The sequence below is a fragment of the Oreochromis aureus genome, linkage group 7, assembly GCF_013358895.1.
Source record: "Oreochromis aureus strain Israel breed Guangdong linkage group 7, ZZ_aureus, whole genome shotgun sequence".
Lineage (NCBI taxonomy): Eukaryota > Metazoa > Chordata > Actinopteri > Cichliformes > Cichlidae > Oreochromis > Oreochromis aureus.
Window position 1 is genome coordinate 46420521 of NC_052948.1, and position 14777 is coordinate 46435297.

General features: G+C 40.7%; 1 protein-coding gene across 2 annotated transcripts in view; it reads right to left on the minus strand.

Annotated features, from left to right (window-relative positions):
- Positions 1 to 13493, minus strand: part of eng (endoglin) — a 42097-nt gene extending 28604 nt beyond the window's left edge. Inside the window, exons 1-2 of one of the 2 annotated variants that reach the window (XM_031754460.2) lie at positions 13372 to 13493; positions 12220 to 12371 (exon numbers count right to left, since the gene is read on the minus strand). In XM_031754460.2, the coding sequence (XP_031610320.1) occupies positions 12220 to 12280 (61 nt within the window). In that variant the 5' untranslated portion in view covers positions 12281 to 12371; positions 13372 to 13493. Of the gene's footprint in view, positions 1 to 12219; positions 12394 to 13371 lie in introns of both variants that reach the window. The other variant, XM_031754459.2, reaches the window with a different exon arrangement.
- Between the last annotated feature and the right edge of the window lie 1284 nt (positions 13494 to 14777).

Genomic DNA, 14777 nt, shown 5'->3' on the forward strand with positions numbered 1-14777 from the left:
GGAGGTCAGGAAAGAGGTACAACAGTGAGTCTACAACCATCTGAAACACAGTGAAGGTGCTGTCATTGAAAACTGACTGAATTACAAACACAAAAAAATGACGCTAGATTGACCATGCAATACCAGCTGGAAACCACCCGACTGACAATGTATGCATTTTTCATCATGAGAATGGCATGACAAACACACTAGCAATGAAGCAAAATGATACCTGAATAGAACAGCACACAATGGAACAGTATCAGTCGTGCACTGATCTCCCCAGAGCCCTGACCTCAACATTATTTAAGCAGTGTGGGATCATCTTGACAGAGAACAGAATAAAAGGCAGCCAACATTCAAAGAAGACCTCTGAGTGTCCTTCATGAAGCCTGCAGAACTACCCCTGAAGACAGAAGAAATGGCAATAAAGCTTGGCTTTATTCAGTTCAGATTTTCTTGAAAAATAAAAGCTGTCTTAGCAAATATGGATTTCCAAGCTTATTAGGATTGTACAAACTATGTTTTTCCTTATATACTGTATTCCCATTTAAGTCTGCACAGATTTCAATACATTGCTGCACCTATTTCCCATGTTCCTGTGAAAATATAAAGTAATGAAGTGTGGCTCAAGACCTTTGCACAGCGCTGTAGCAACTAGCTAATTTCCATCGGTAATCCCTAAGCAGGTAACAATATCAAATGCACATGTTTTGACAACACCCACCTTCTCATCTCACCCCAAAACACATACACACCACAAAACACATATACATATAGTTCCCCTATTTCCCCAGCTACCCGTGCAGCGTAAAACACTGCATAGATGTCAAAACAAGATAATATAGGGATAAAAATATCTGATTAATGTGAACAACACTGGTACTCAAGTGCTCATTCAATAAATGGCCATACTTTATTATGCTTAGCTCAGCAAGCTACATTTTATTTTGTCACGCTTGTTTTACACTTAGTTTCAGTTAGCAGTGAGGTCAGGTCGGGTTCTTTAAGTAAAAATGTTATCATGCTAACGCTAGCATTTTACAAAAGTATCACCTGACTGAGTCAGAAAATAAGCCTCACAAAACAGAGCACAGATTTGTCTGCTCTAGACCGCAGGATGAGAAATGTGTGACATCTTGTTTTTTATGTATTAATTACATTATGGTAATTTTCATATTTTTAGACTGCAGCTTGTCTGACCAGCAACACCCCACTAAACAGATTATCCACGTGTGCACCAAAGTGTTCTTCCGCATTGTTTCCAGATTTAAATTAAAACACTTTGGAAAAATGTAATTAATTCGGGATGCCAACCTGAACCTCTCAAATGAAGTATCACTGTCCAGGAGGGAGACACATAATTATGAAGAGTGCAATGTAGCTGAACTGAGGCCAGAGGCTGTGCTTGGAGACTTGGGGTGATTTATCATTATTAAGATCAAAGGTACCCTACACATTGCTGATATCCTAACTTGATACGTGTTCAAACTCAAATCTGTTCCTTTTACATTTGTGTAAAATTTGTTGTAACACGTTTATGGGAAGCAAACCTTCTCTACAACATCTAAAACATAGACTGTCTAGTCATCACACAATATGCTACCAGCGTCAAGTAGTGTTTGTGAATCCACAAAAGAACAAGCTGAATGTTCCCAAGGTTATCAAGTTATTACAAATGCTAGGAAATAGTATAATATGGGCACCTGTGCACTGGCGCTAGCATTAGATAGGCTGAATGGGGTTATGTGGAACTCTATGCTTTCAGTGCTACAAACACTATAACATAACAGCTCTCTATAATGTATTTGAGCTTTTTTTTTTTTAAATATATGTTAGCTGATCATTACTTATGTGCACACAGTCCATTCCAGTATAACTCTTTTGCTCACATCACAAATCCTAGAAATGATTCACTATGGCTCCAGACTGTCTATAACTGCCAGGAAAAGGAGAAGCACATATATGCAAAAAGTAAAGTTCATTTTCAGTCAGCTTCTCATTTTGAACATATTCTAGGGTGTCAGCATGTCACTGGTCAGCAAAAATAAAAAGGACGAAAGCTGACTCCGGTAATGGGAGCAATAACATTAAAGAAGACTAGAAGCCTGTGAACGGAAAATACAACATCTCCTTTATGGGAAAGCACCCTTGATGTAATGAACCCAAGAGAAATCTTGCTTGGTATATTCAAACAGTTTTGGTTTTGCACAGACTGATGTTGCACATAGTCAGCACACACAAATAATTATTTAGTTGTATTATTCGCCATAAAAATGCGGGATTTGGGTAGTTTTACATGATGTTTTAAGGCATTCTTAAAGATCTCAAAAGCCCAGGACTGTTTGTGCGTTTCGTTAACTTGAAGCAACCCCACCGTGCAGAATGCTGACAGCCAGCAGCGAGTCCTTGAATTTAAAAAGTTCCATCATACCTTAACTAAATGCTGATTTTGATTCAAAGCACTGAGTACTTGCTGTTCAATAACTTGCTGCCTTTTCATTCACCTCAGGAAAGCAAGCAGGCAGGCTTGATTTCATGCCCGATCTTTCACGCACACCCTCATTGTGAGTCTCTGTGGAAAAATAGAGCTACTTGCCTGGAGTGTATGCAAAACGAAGGCTTGCAAAACTCGCAGTAGGATGGTTTAAAAGCGAGAGAGAAAGAGAGAGAGAGAAAGGGAGGAGAGAGGAAAGGGAGAAAAAAAACAGGAGGGGGAAACCCTGACAGCAAACAACATCAAGACCAGCTGTCTCCCATGGTCCCTTGGGGTCAAGTAAACTGTTTGTGTCCAGGGTCGGGCGACAGAGTCGTGACGGGGAATGTGGAGGGAGGGTCAGCAGTCCTACCCTAGTTAGTCAGAGAGGGAAAGGGGAGCTTCAAGGCTAGCTCAAGTTTCTCTCTTGATTACACACACACACACACACACACACACACACACACCTATTGTCCTGGCGCTTCCGCGACTGCAGATTGAGGCCTGACCATCCACAGGAAGGTAAACAAGCTCTTATCAGTGCTCTGCAGGGGCCTGCACTGTCCCCTGGCCTCTCACCCCTGCATACTACACAGTACACACTCCATGCAACACACAAGCTTCCTGACCATCTCACCTCCCTCTTCTAAGTCTGATATTTTATCCAAAAAAGAAAAAAAAAAAATGCTGATTAGTCTTGTTAGCTTGATAGCAAGTCCTAGAAGTCCTGCTTCCACTATTTGCTGGGGCAGGAATTACGGATGCGATAGCGGGTCTGGAGACAGCCTGTCTTCACACTAACTCTGTTTACACCTCTGGGAGCCATTCGTCCGTCGTCTCATCATTGTCGTCAACCAGTGGCGATGTTCACCACACACACACACGCGCACACACACGCGCAACCTTATGCCCTGTCTGTTGCTAGTATTTAGCCACTGCTGCTGATTAGCTCAGTGACACACTTAAAAAGCATAATTTTAATGCCGATGCTCGCATTTTCTCTCGGTGATGTATTATACTGCAGATGGTTAACGGGTAAAGTGTTTCTTTTCTATCCACTTGTTTCGTTAGATTTCTCTCCTCTACACCAAAAGAGCACTGGCAAAACACAATTAATCATCTAAGTGTTAATTGGTGGATAGACAGACTAATTTAGCAAGTTTCATGCTAACTGCGTGCAACCAAAACAGGCTGAAGCGTTGAGAGATTCATTGCACAGTGGCTGCTCCTAATCATTCAAGATTGATGTAGCTTTGCACAACATATGCTTCGTGTAGAACCAATAGAGATTAGCCTGTTTTTCTTGACTGAGTTTTGCCAGTAAATATTAATACTTTCCAACATGAAGACTGCATATTAATGAAGGCTCTGATATTTTCTTAACATATTCTAAGTGAGGGAGGGTCAAGGGTGCGATTCATGATCCATGGATTGAGAGCCACCATAGTGCACTATACGGGACTGGAGAGGCTCTCAAACTGGAAGTGGTATTCTGCAAACACTCGTACATGACAACTACTAAATGTTATTTTCTGATGCCGTTAAAGCCTGTTGACATCAGTGAAATTTAAAAAAAAAAATCTACTGCGTTCAGCCGACAAGCACAAAATGAATAGTGTCTTTTTATTTCCATGAAGAGATATTTAAATATATGTGGCCACACAAACGACTTTAGTGGGCCTCAAAGGTTTTTGAATCATCTCAAAAAGAGATCTATGAGACAGCTTCAAGTTTTCTGATTTCATTTCACTGTTTAACTAATGGAAGTGTCCGGACTCCGGCACTTGTTATTTGACAAGTGTAACTTTATTCCCTGCAGCAGGGAAAAGATTATTAAGTACCCCAAGTTTGACTGTTGGATTTGTTGTAGTAACACTGTATGAGCAGATTAAAATAATCTGTCAGATGTCTCAAAGCTTTCTCTTCGAGTCACATATTCTGCTTTCTGACATATCACAGAAATGCAAGCAAATGAAATATCGAGCGTCCAAATCCAGCGAGGGCTCTCTCATCACATCAAACACACACACACGCTAGGAAAAAACACACGCACAGCCAGACATCACAGAGAAATTTCAGCTCTTTAAATACAGATTGACCGGTTTGGCACCTGAATCAACAGGAAAACTACCCACCCAGTGCTTGAATCAAGAGGCCCTGCCATTTTAAAGCACTTGACTGCACATTGTGAACCATTAGAAATCAGTATATCGTGTACTGAGAAAGCCCATATTTCCTGTTTAGGAAAGCACCGTGTACAAGTAAATTGTACGCTAACATCTAAAACACATGTGAGCAGTTTATGTTGCTGAAAGTTAATTCAAAGTAAAAGGAAATTTCCGAGCAACAGCTCTATACTCACGCTGTAACGTGACACAAAATATCTGAAAGCTTTTCAACTGAGCATATTGTTGTCAAACTGTTCTGTCAAGAAATTTTGAACTCTGACCTGCAAAAGCATTAATTAAAGATACCCGTCGAAGATTTTGCTAAGTAAGGACAAACCACGTAACCCTACTTCACTTGGCACCTCTGACTTGAAGTCATAGGGTGAGTCAGATGACCTGCCAATAGTTCATCCACTAAATCCAGTAATACTGTACAGGTACATTTCCTGCGTTTGTGCAGACCAAGGGTGACTGTGGCAGACAGACCACAAGATAAGAATGCATAACACTATGCCTTATCTTCACAGACAGCAGGCATGTTGACATGGGTACAAGTGGTCGCCATGCTGACTAGGCATTTATCTCGCCCAGCACTAATGAGGCATTCAGTGCTCATACAGCTCCATAATGAAAAACATTGGGCCAGAGGCCATGAGACCTTGCAGTCACATAATAATGATGTTCAGGACACGGCTAAGTGCCGGTATCTTAAATTTATATGATGATGCTGCACTCAGGTTTCAGTAGTGAAGGAAACTTGCAGAGCCATTAAGAAGAAGATGGTTTCACTTATATGTAACATAAAGGCGAGATATAGCACAGCTGCAGCATGAACCGTGTTTTACATTTTTGGTTTGTTTGTTTTTGTTTGTTTACTGAAACACTGTGCAGTTTTTTCTTGTCCAGTGATACATTTAGCCCTGATCACCTTTGAATGTGACTTGTGACATCATTCAAATTTTTGACAACTGATTTTATTATTAGAGGTAAGCACATGATTGCAGCGGTTTGGCCATAGATCTAAATGGTTGTCTGTATGTGTTAGCCTTGCAACAGGCTGGCAACCTGTCCAGGATGTACCCTGCCTCTCACCCTATGACAGCTGGTGCAGGCTCCAGGCCCCGCCCCTGCTGCAACCCTAAATTGGATCAACAGAAAAAGGCGGATGGATTTTTATTAGGTTTTTGTATGATTTCTGTCAATAAAAATTGAAGACCTTATTGATTTCTTTTTTATCTAATTTCTCGATTTTTCATTATTATATCTCCTAAGGATCTTTGTGTAAGGTTACCATGGCTACAAGAGTCATTCTCATCTGTGGCGAGGTTAATGCAGGAGGCTCAGATCCCATGTCCCTCTCTGCTCTGTTCCAAAAAGACTTTTCTCAGTTAACGTCATCATTTACAAATTCTGTTTAAGCAGAGCCGCTCTTCTCTGTCCATCCTGCTCATCCTGCTGTAGCATTAATGCCGCAGCTACTTGTTCTCTAATGATGAGCTGCTGCTATTCAGAAGATCATTGATTCACTTCTTTACTTTAAAAACAAAAGCTCTTTCTGGCTTTGCCTGGTAAAGAGAGCCAAATCTTTTGAAAGCACAGACAATACCTCTCTGAAATTAACATTAACACTGCATCACCTGTGTTTCATTAACTGTGTCAGATTAAACCTGGGACAGGAAACATGTTTTGGGCATCATTTGATGAAAAAAAAAAAAATCCATAATAACCTTGGGGGCAACATATTGTAATTCAGGTGGTCTGAGATGGAAGTAAAAAAGCCTTAGCCAATCACAGGTGTGTTCAGTCCAGATTAGAGGTCTCATCTATAAAAGAGCGCTAAAGATCAATACTACAAGTGTACATGAGCACGAAAGCTAATAATGGCACGCACACAAAAAGAGTTTATATTTATAATTTATAAAACACGTGAACACACACCTGGATCCCATGTTCCTTTTATAAATCAGATCCCACCTGGAAATGTGTCCATGTTTGTATCCTGCCTTCTAAATACCCATATTCAACCATAAACTGGGAAACACTGAGCAGAATTTAGACCGAGACCTCATATAGCTTTTATCTTTTATCGACAGAAACACTGACAGAAGGGATTTTTTTTGGGTCAGTGGGTATGTTTGCTAATGAAAAGTTGCACTATTTAATTCCAAAGACTCCAAACCGTAAAGTGTTCTTTGGTTCATCGTGAATACTTTAATTACGTTTTTATTTGTTAAATCATTTTTATTTGAAGAAAAAAAAAACCCTCTAAAACATATCTTTATAGTTTTAATCTCGACATGCTGATTTTATCCAGCTTCCTCACACGCAGCCGCTTCGCTTTGATCATGAAAAAAAATTACTTGTCAATATTTTTCATCCTGCTTTTTCTTTGATGAAATTAACACTAGTTTTCTCAAAGACAAAGTAAAAACGGGGATTTAACGCAAAAAACTTTGGACTCCCTTGTTGAGATCGCACAGATACCATCGCGTGTACGCCACACTGCACGCCAAAGCCGTCCAGTCAAGTGCCGGGACATGGTGTTAGTGAGGCTTCCCCACAATGCTTTCTGTATTCAAACAGAGGAAAAGCGAGGCAGTCAGAAATGGATTGTTATTTGGGAGGGGCATAACACTGAAGGAGATTGAAATCGGTCTCAGGCAGCGACAAGCGGTCGCGTCTCCCTGCCACCCAGTCTGACTGCAGGCAGAGCTGGCTCACTGCAGTAAAACAGGGGAAGTGGACTGTTTTGACTCTCAAAGCCATTTTTAACATGACGTGTTTTTTTTTTCTTTTTTTTCTACTTCAGCATGCTTTCTGAGAAGCCTCAGTCATCTCTTTCGATTTCTTTTAATCTTTTTAAGTCCCTGGCATCCCCTTTCTGTAAACTAACACATCCCTCTTTTGGTTTCAGAAGTTTTTTTCCCTCGTCTTTCTCTTTGGTGTCATTATTTTGTGTAATTAATAGTTTTGCATTTTCACTTATCACTACTTGAAATTTCCCTCCTCTATATCTCTTAATGTTTATCCGTTTTGCATTTTTCTTATCTTTCTTTTTTTTTAATCCACTATTTACTTCTCCCCCCCCCCCAAATCTTTCTTCTGAACCACTTATCTTCTCTTTGACAGTCACATAAATTTGATCCCCACTCCCTCACTGTCTCCATGAATCAGCCTTTATGAATTCTGTTATCTCTGTTTGTGTTTCTGTCTGTCCGCCCGTCTCTCTCTTTCCCTCTTTAAGATTAATTTTCAGACAGCTTGTCGTCCTTCTCCAGTGGTTCGCTAATCACTTTTGTACTTTTCCTTTAGCCCGTGGCGGGAGGCTCAGGGGTAAGCAAAAGTGCAGCAGGAGGTCTGGCAGTTAACATCACGATGTCTGTCTCCCACTGGGAAAGCTGTTGCAGCAGGGGGCATATTCAACACGATTTTCCTGCCAGGAAATGCCGGACTCACAGTGGATAAAAATCACTAAATACAAAGACTTCAGTCAGACGCAAAGATAACTGTTTATGCGTCCAACTGCCACAGTCGGCTTAAGTGGTAACGCTTATTGTGCTTGGTCTGGAAATAATAATCTGAAAATTGTCTTCAAAGGAGGTGGCATGCAGCTACCTCCCATATTATAAGGCTGGCGAGACGCAATCTGCAGCGACGCTTGGATAGCAAAACTATATACATGCTAAAATGTCTAGATCTAAAAGGCCAGCAGGGGCACTCCGCTGATTGTATACACAAAGATCAGTTCATTTGTCACAGCCTGAAAGCTAGTTGCATAATGTCCTCTGTATCCTGGAGGGGCTTTTTTCAAGTCAGGCAAATTAACCCCGATGACATCATGAGGGTTATCGCAGTTTGTGCTTAGAAAGTTAAGATTAATGAGAGAGTTATAAGAGAAAGTGGGGGCGTTTACAAGAGTAGACTTCTTAACAAGACAGGGAGGCACCAGTTGTGGTGCCAGGGAAACAAAGGCGTCTTCGGTCTTCAGTGTTTCAACTCTCCGTCACACTATTTTTGAACAGTGAGCCAGTGCAAATTTAACGTGACACAACATAAGCACTGGCTTACATCAGTAACAGTCATCCTACTTGCAGACAGGCCGAGCAGTAAGCGAGACAAATGTTATCATATCCACACGGAGAAGGTGCCGCGTTAGCTTCACATAATGCCTCAAAACAATGCAATTGCAAGAAAACGTGACACAGTAGCTGCACTACACACTCGACTAACTACACAAAAAAGAGTCAGAAGGAAAACTTAAAGAGAGTTAGACAACTGAGGGGAAACTGCATGTTTATTAGACCTATCACAGTGTCTATATGAGCTTGACACAAGCAAATACCACAGTTAAAACGGATTCAGCCACATCGCGGCTTCAGAGGCGCTCAGAGATAAACCTGTAGCTTGGACCATGTAAGACCTTCAAAACAAACAGCAACATTTTGAACACAATTGACCTCACAGGGAGGCAGTGTAGTGAAACTAAGACCAGCGTGATGTTGTCTGTTTTACTGGAGCCTGACAGAAGCTCGTCCAGAGAATATGGATGAGCTGCAAACAAGAAAGGGAGAGGCCTGACTGATCCCAACACAGAGAGAATTTTAATAATCATGCTGTAACATGAAAGAACGGATGATCGTTTCACTGAAAGACATAGGCAGAGGGTGACTTTACAGATAATCCAGAGCTAAAGAAAACACGGCCTCGGAACCAAATTTATCCGTGTTTGTCAAATTGCAGGGTAAGTACAAAAGTCATGTCTGGGTTTTTAAGAAAGGAAGCCAGCAAGTCAGCGTAAGAGCTAAAGAACTGGAGTCTGGTGGGCTTAACAAGATGACTGCAGTTTTACTGATTTACCCAGGGACTGCTGCGAGGCATCCACCTTATTATCATCTATAGAGTCTCTAAATTTGGCCGGATTAGTTAGATAGTGTCATTTTAATGAAAGACACTGTCTGTACTATTGTAATAGAAAGAATATTTCAGTCCTTTGGTCTCAGACAGCCCAACAGTGAATTGATAAGCGTGCAGGAACATTAAGGAAAAAGCCCCAGCCTCCAAGTTTTTTTTACTGCTAACGCTTTAACGCTAATAATCTGTCCAAAGGTAAATGAACACATGACAGAAGACCAAGGGGAGCTCCAAGGAGCAATTAAGTTTCCAATTTCAGGATATTAGGTGCACACGTTAAGTATATGACTCTCAGAATTAAGGGTACAAACATAATCCTCTGGGTTTTACTGGGTCATTTTGCAAGATTGTGCATCTGTAGTAGCTCAGAGTGCGTAATATACCAATAAGATCTATACATGAAGTATAAGGCTTGCTTTAACTTTGAGCTTAACAACTGTTTGAAATTCAAACCCTGCTTTAAACGTCACACGAGGATTTCATGAGTCTGATTTCAAGGAGCTGACAGGGGGTCAAACATATGGAAAGCTTAAATAAAGCTAAAGCGAGACTGACCTGAAGCAAAACACAATATGCCATTTCTTGCAGTTGGGTAAGGGTTTCATGGGATTTGTGGCAGGCTGCAGGCTAGTTTTGATTTACTTTTTTCTGTTTACCTCTTCTTTTCAGTTGCCTTCGCATCGTGTCTTCTCCCACAGTGACTTGAAGTTTACTTTGATTCGATTAAACACGTAGACATCGAATCACAGTGGATGTTTCCAAATGTGTACGGAATATATACTCGTACATCTATTTATGTATCTATCACCTGTCTGGAAATATGATTTTATAGCGCTGGGTACGGCATGTCACACCTGAGGATTGTGCTTGATTTACTTAAGAACGCATTATTAATCCCAGAAGACAATATAAGAGAAAATGGTTAAATAATATGACAGTACTGGGCTGCATAATAAAGAAATAAACTTAAAGCAGAAATGATGTACAGAGAATCAGAGCGCTTTGTCGCCTGAAAATAGTGGCACAGCTCCCTCTGGGTCTTCTTCTAAAGCTGCTGCAGCAGATGCAAAAGAAGGAGGGGAAAAAAGGAAAATTCACAGAGCCTCATTCAAGAAAGAAAAAAATGATAGCAAATACAGAACTATGTGTCACAGAGGCAATTAGGACTGAGCAAAACAGCTCCTCACAGACTACACCAGCAGACAGCGAGACTGATCCCCTGCGGTGGATGCTACATAAGGTCAGCTCTCCATAGGTCTGCCAGTTGGCCAAAAAATACCTCTGTATTTCTGCCACCAGCACCCCTGCTGAGAGGGTGTTTAGCACTTGTGGCAATATTGTGATTTGTCATACAGCAGGTCAGCACTGAAGCCAAATTCAGTGAATAGGCTTGTTTTTCTGGCGCATAACTTTAACAGTGATGTATGCTTGCCTCGGCTACTTTGCTTTATTTAAAGAGCAAGCTGAAAATGTCACTTTATTTTTTCTGCTGCATGTTTATGGGGCTGGAGTGTGGAAAAGGTTATTTGGCACTTAAGTGTTTTGTTAGGTTTTCGTTTTTTTGTGGTTTTTTTTGCATATTTAAGTATATGGCTCTGAAAAATACAAGCACCGAGCTCATTTAACTGACAGTTAATTTTAAAGCTGTATTAAATAACACCAGGGCGTGTTATGCGTTCTTTTATGACATTTAGAGTGAGGAAATGTGTGTTTTACATTTACAGTCAGCTATTAAATTGAGGCTCGTAGCTTTTAACACTTGACAATTCAGAACAACCAGATTGGGATAAAAGGTTTCCCTAAAGCTAATAATAACATATTGATAATTTCTTTTTTTTAAAAGGGAAACATTTTCATATTCAGATTAGCATATCTTTTATTTGGAGGGGGGAAAGATGTCTGTAACAAAAAATGTGCACTTTAATCCACTTTTACCTGCTAATGTTTTAACATGAAATATATAACATTTTTTTAACCTTGTTAAAAAAAAAACTGTGGCCACCTCAAATGCCATGCTGCTGTGGGGAAGTGTGACGCAAACACCCTGAAGCATCACCGGAGGTAAGAGAGCGAGGCTGGATTACGGCCTATGGAGATAGGAAGGGTTTCTGATCCTTTCGCCACCTCGCAGGGATTACAGGTTTGAATTCGATATGAGCAGCCACATGCAGCCAAGGCAGGGAATGGCAGAGCGGACAACAGAGGAAGATCACATAAAATCTATCTAGCATCCACATGCCGTCTTGTTACCTGAATCTGGACAATCTTTAAAGAAAATATTTTTTACAAACAAATGCTTTGGCTGACTTGGAATAACAGTGTTTCCCTTGTTACCAGTATAATTCTTCATTTGATTTGTAAAATTCAACCATCATTCAAGAGTTTAGTTTTTTTTTTGGCATGTATTTTTTTCGTCTTCAAACTGATTTCCATCTAAAAAAATACATTATTGTCAGAGCACGAGACAGGAGACGATCAATATCTGCACTTGAACTTTAGGCCAGAAACAGTCCCTGGAGGTTTCACATCTTCTAAAGCTAGTGTCTGCTGACTAGGATGATAATGTTTTCCTTTTTCCCAATTTAATAAAATCAAGCTGCAGAAAGAAAGAAAAAAGAAAGAAAGAACGGAAACTAACTTCAGATCTGAACTGCTAAAATGCTCAATAACAGCAGGCAGACTTACCAAAGGCTGTAGTAGCGATGATGCACAGAAGAAGGGCAAACCGTGTCACGCAATCCTCCATCTCTGCTGCTGAAGTTTAAGGTGTTGGGAGAAAGCTGAATCTCAGTCTCTGGGGTGTGAAGACACTCGGGCGGAGGTTGAAGCGTGCTTGTCTGGTGGCAGAGCAGCAAAAGACTGTGACAGAGGAAGAGCAGAACAATTCCAGTCTTAAAAAGGTGGAAAGGTCAGAAAGTAAGAAGCTGGGGAAACGATGAGGAGAGGAGGAGACGTGATGGCTGATAAGGCTCTGACTAACTGCCAATTTCCAGCATGTCCCACTGAGAGTCAGCGTGCGATGTCAAGCCAAGAGTCCACATGTGTGTAATGGACAGCTTATAGCATGAGTTTGGTCTCTACTCCTGAGCAACCACGATTATGGTGATTATTATTTATTATTAACATGAATATTGTAATGATATTATTGGTGGAGACAGCTGCTTATATTTCTTCCTCATAGGACGACTGGAATTTCCTTATGAGACAATCCCATCATGTTTCTGCCCGTCTTCCTGGCACACAATGAGGGTCTGAACCTAGAGGTTATCTGGTGGTCACTATGCTTCTGGCCGACGGTTTCAGGAAGCACCACGGCACCGTTTTCTTTAAATAATACCACAATGCCAGCATCAGATAAGAAGGAGACTGCTCCTGTTATATGATTCATATAGAGTAAAAGGAAGAGCCTGTGTAAACTGTTTATGGAGTTCCAAATGGAAAACAAAATGTCTCGTTAATTCGTTATTTCCCGCAAGAGAGAAAATGACTTAACCAAGGACTAACGTGCTTTTTGAAATCCACAGATGTGCATATTAGTAAACTAATAAGCGCGGATTTTATCAGGCACTGCGTTAATACAGAAAGTAGTTTGCCTTTAACATACGCACGCGCCTTTCTGCCTCCCATAATTCCGTGTTTTCGCAAGTCTAACATTTGGCATCTTTACAGCGTTATTTGACCAAAACATGCGCATTAAATTGTTTTTAAACGGACATGAAGCCGGAATGCTTAGGATCTAGACACAAAAATTTCCCAACAAACTTTCAGGAAATGAATCACAGATCACAGAGGGTTACAAAGATGAAGTAGAGAAAGTTATAAACAGCAAAAACTTACTTTTTATGTAGGTGTCTATCTCGAATAAAGTAGGTTTATAATCCACGGGCGGGGATGTGGTACTTTGCGCAATGTAACGATGCCTGGACTTTCCAAACTTTTTTGTGCATTCTGGGCGGTGCGAATTTACTTCAGCACCCCTCCCACCGGTATGCTTCTCTCTTTTTTTCAATCTAATAAGCACTCCCACCGTCATGCTATTGTCATTCCGTGGAGTTTTTGACTAATAAAACTTTACAGATATTTAAACCAACTGTGACAACGCACAGGGCGAAATTATTGTATTTAAAACTTATCTAGTGCAGGGCATGCTTACATAAGAAAGGAAAACATGCTTTATACATGTGTTGATGACTGATGATCATATTGTTGAAAGAAAAGAAAAACTCCTATGACACATACTAGCTGTACTTTCCAAAGTGGGCTTGGACTTTCAATAGAGGGATGAATAATATAAACCAGAATTTTATCGCAAAGGATATGAACCTTCTGGAATCAGCTCCATGAGCCTTAGCTGTTTTATCTGGCACAAACACTGATCATCTGCACTCACCTGCCAGTTAACGCAAATACCTAGTCTAACAAATACATGGCAACAACCCAGCCCAGTTAAGTGTGCCCACTGTGGTCAAGTTAACCCACTGGAGTTCAAAGTGAGTGTCAGACTGGGGAAGTAAGAGGATTTAAGAGACTGTGAATATGGCAATATAGGTCTGAGAACTTTAGATGTACAACCATATCAGCTTTACAGATAATTGTCTGATGAAGAGAAAATATCTTGTTGCCTGGAGAAAAAATCCCTTGCTTTTGCCAGAGGTCACAGGAAAGAAGCTAGACTGCTTCAAGCTGATAGGAAGGTAATAAGACCTTAAATAAGCACTCACTACAACCAAAGTATGTAGAAGATTGTCTCTTAGTCAACACAGTACGTTAAACCTTGAAGTGGATGGGCTACAGCAACAGAAGAACATGAATCCAAGGCTCATATGGGCCCAACAAAACAGAACCATGTAGAAGAAAATCATTGCCTGGTCCGATGAAAAACGACGCATGGTCCCAATGCCGTGCTGTGACATTTGGATGATGGAGTCAAAATTTGGTGGTGGCAACATGAAAGCATGGATCCATCCTACTGTGTCACAACAGCTGCCTGTAGTCATCCCTTGATGACCACTGTCTGACCGTCTTCTTCTGATGGCTCACCATGTGACAAATGTCAAATCACCTCAAACTGGTTCACTGAACATGACAGTGAGTTTGCTGTACTAAAACTCCACAGTCACCAGATCTAAATCTAATACAGCATTTTTGGATTACTGTGGGAGATTCACATTATGGATGTGCAGCCATTAAATCTGCAGCAACTCTGTGATGTTGTCATGTAAATATAGAGCAAAATGTCAGAG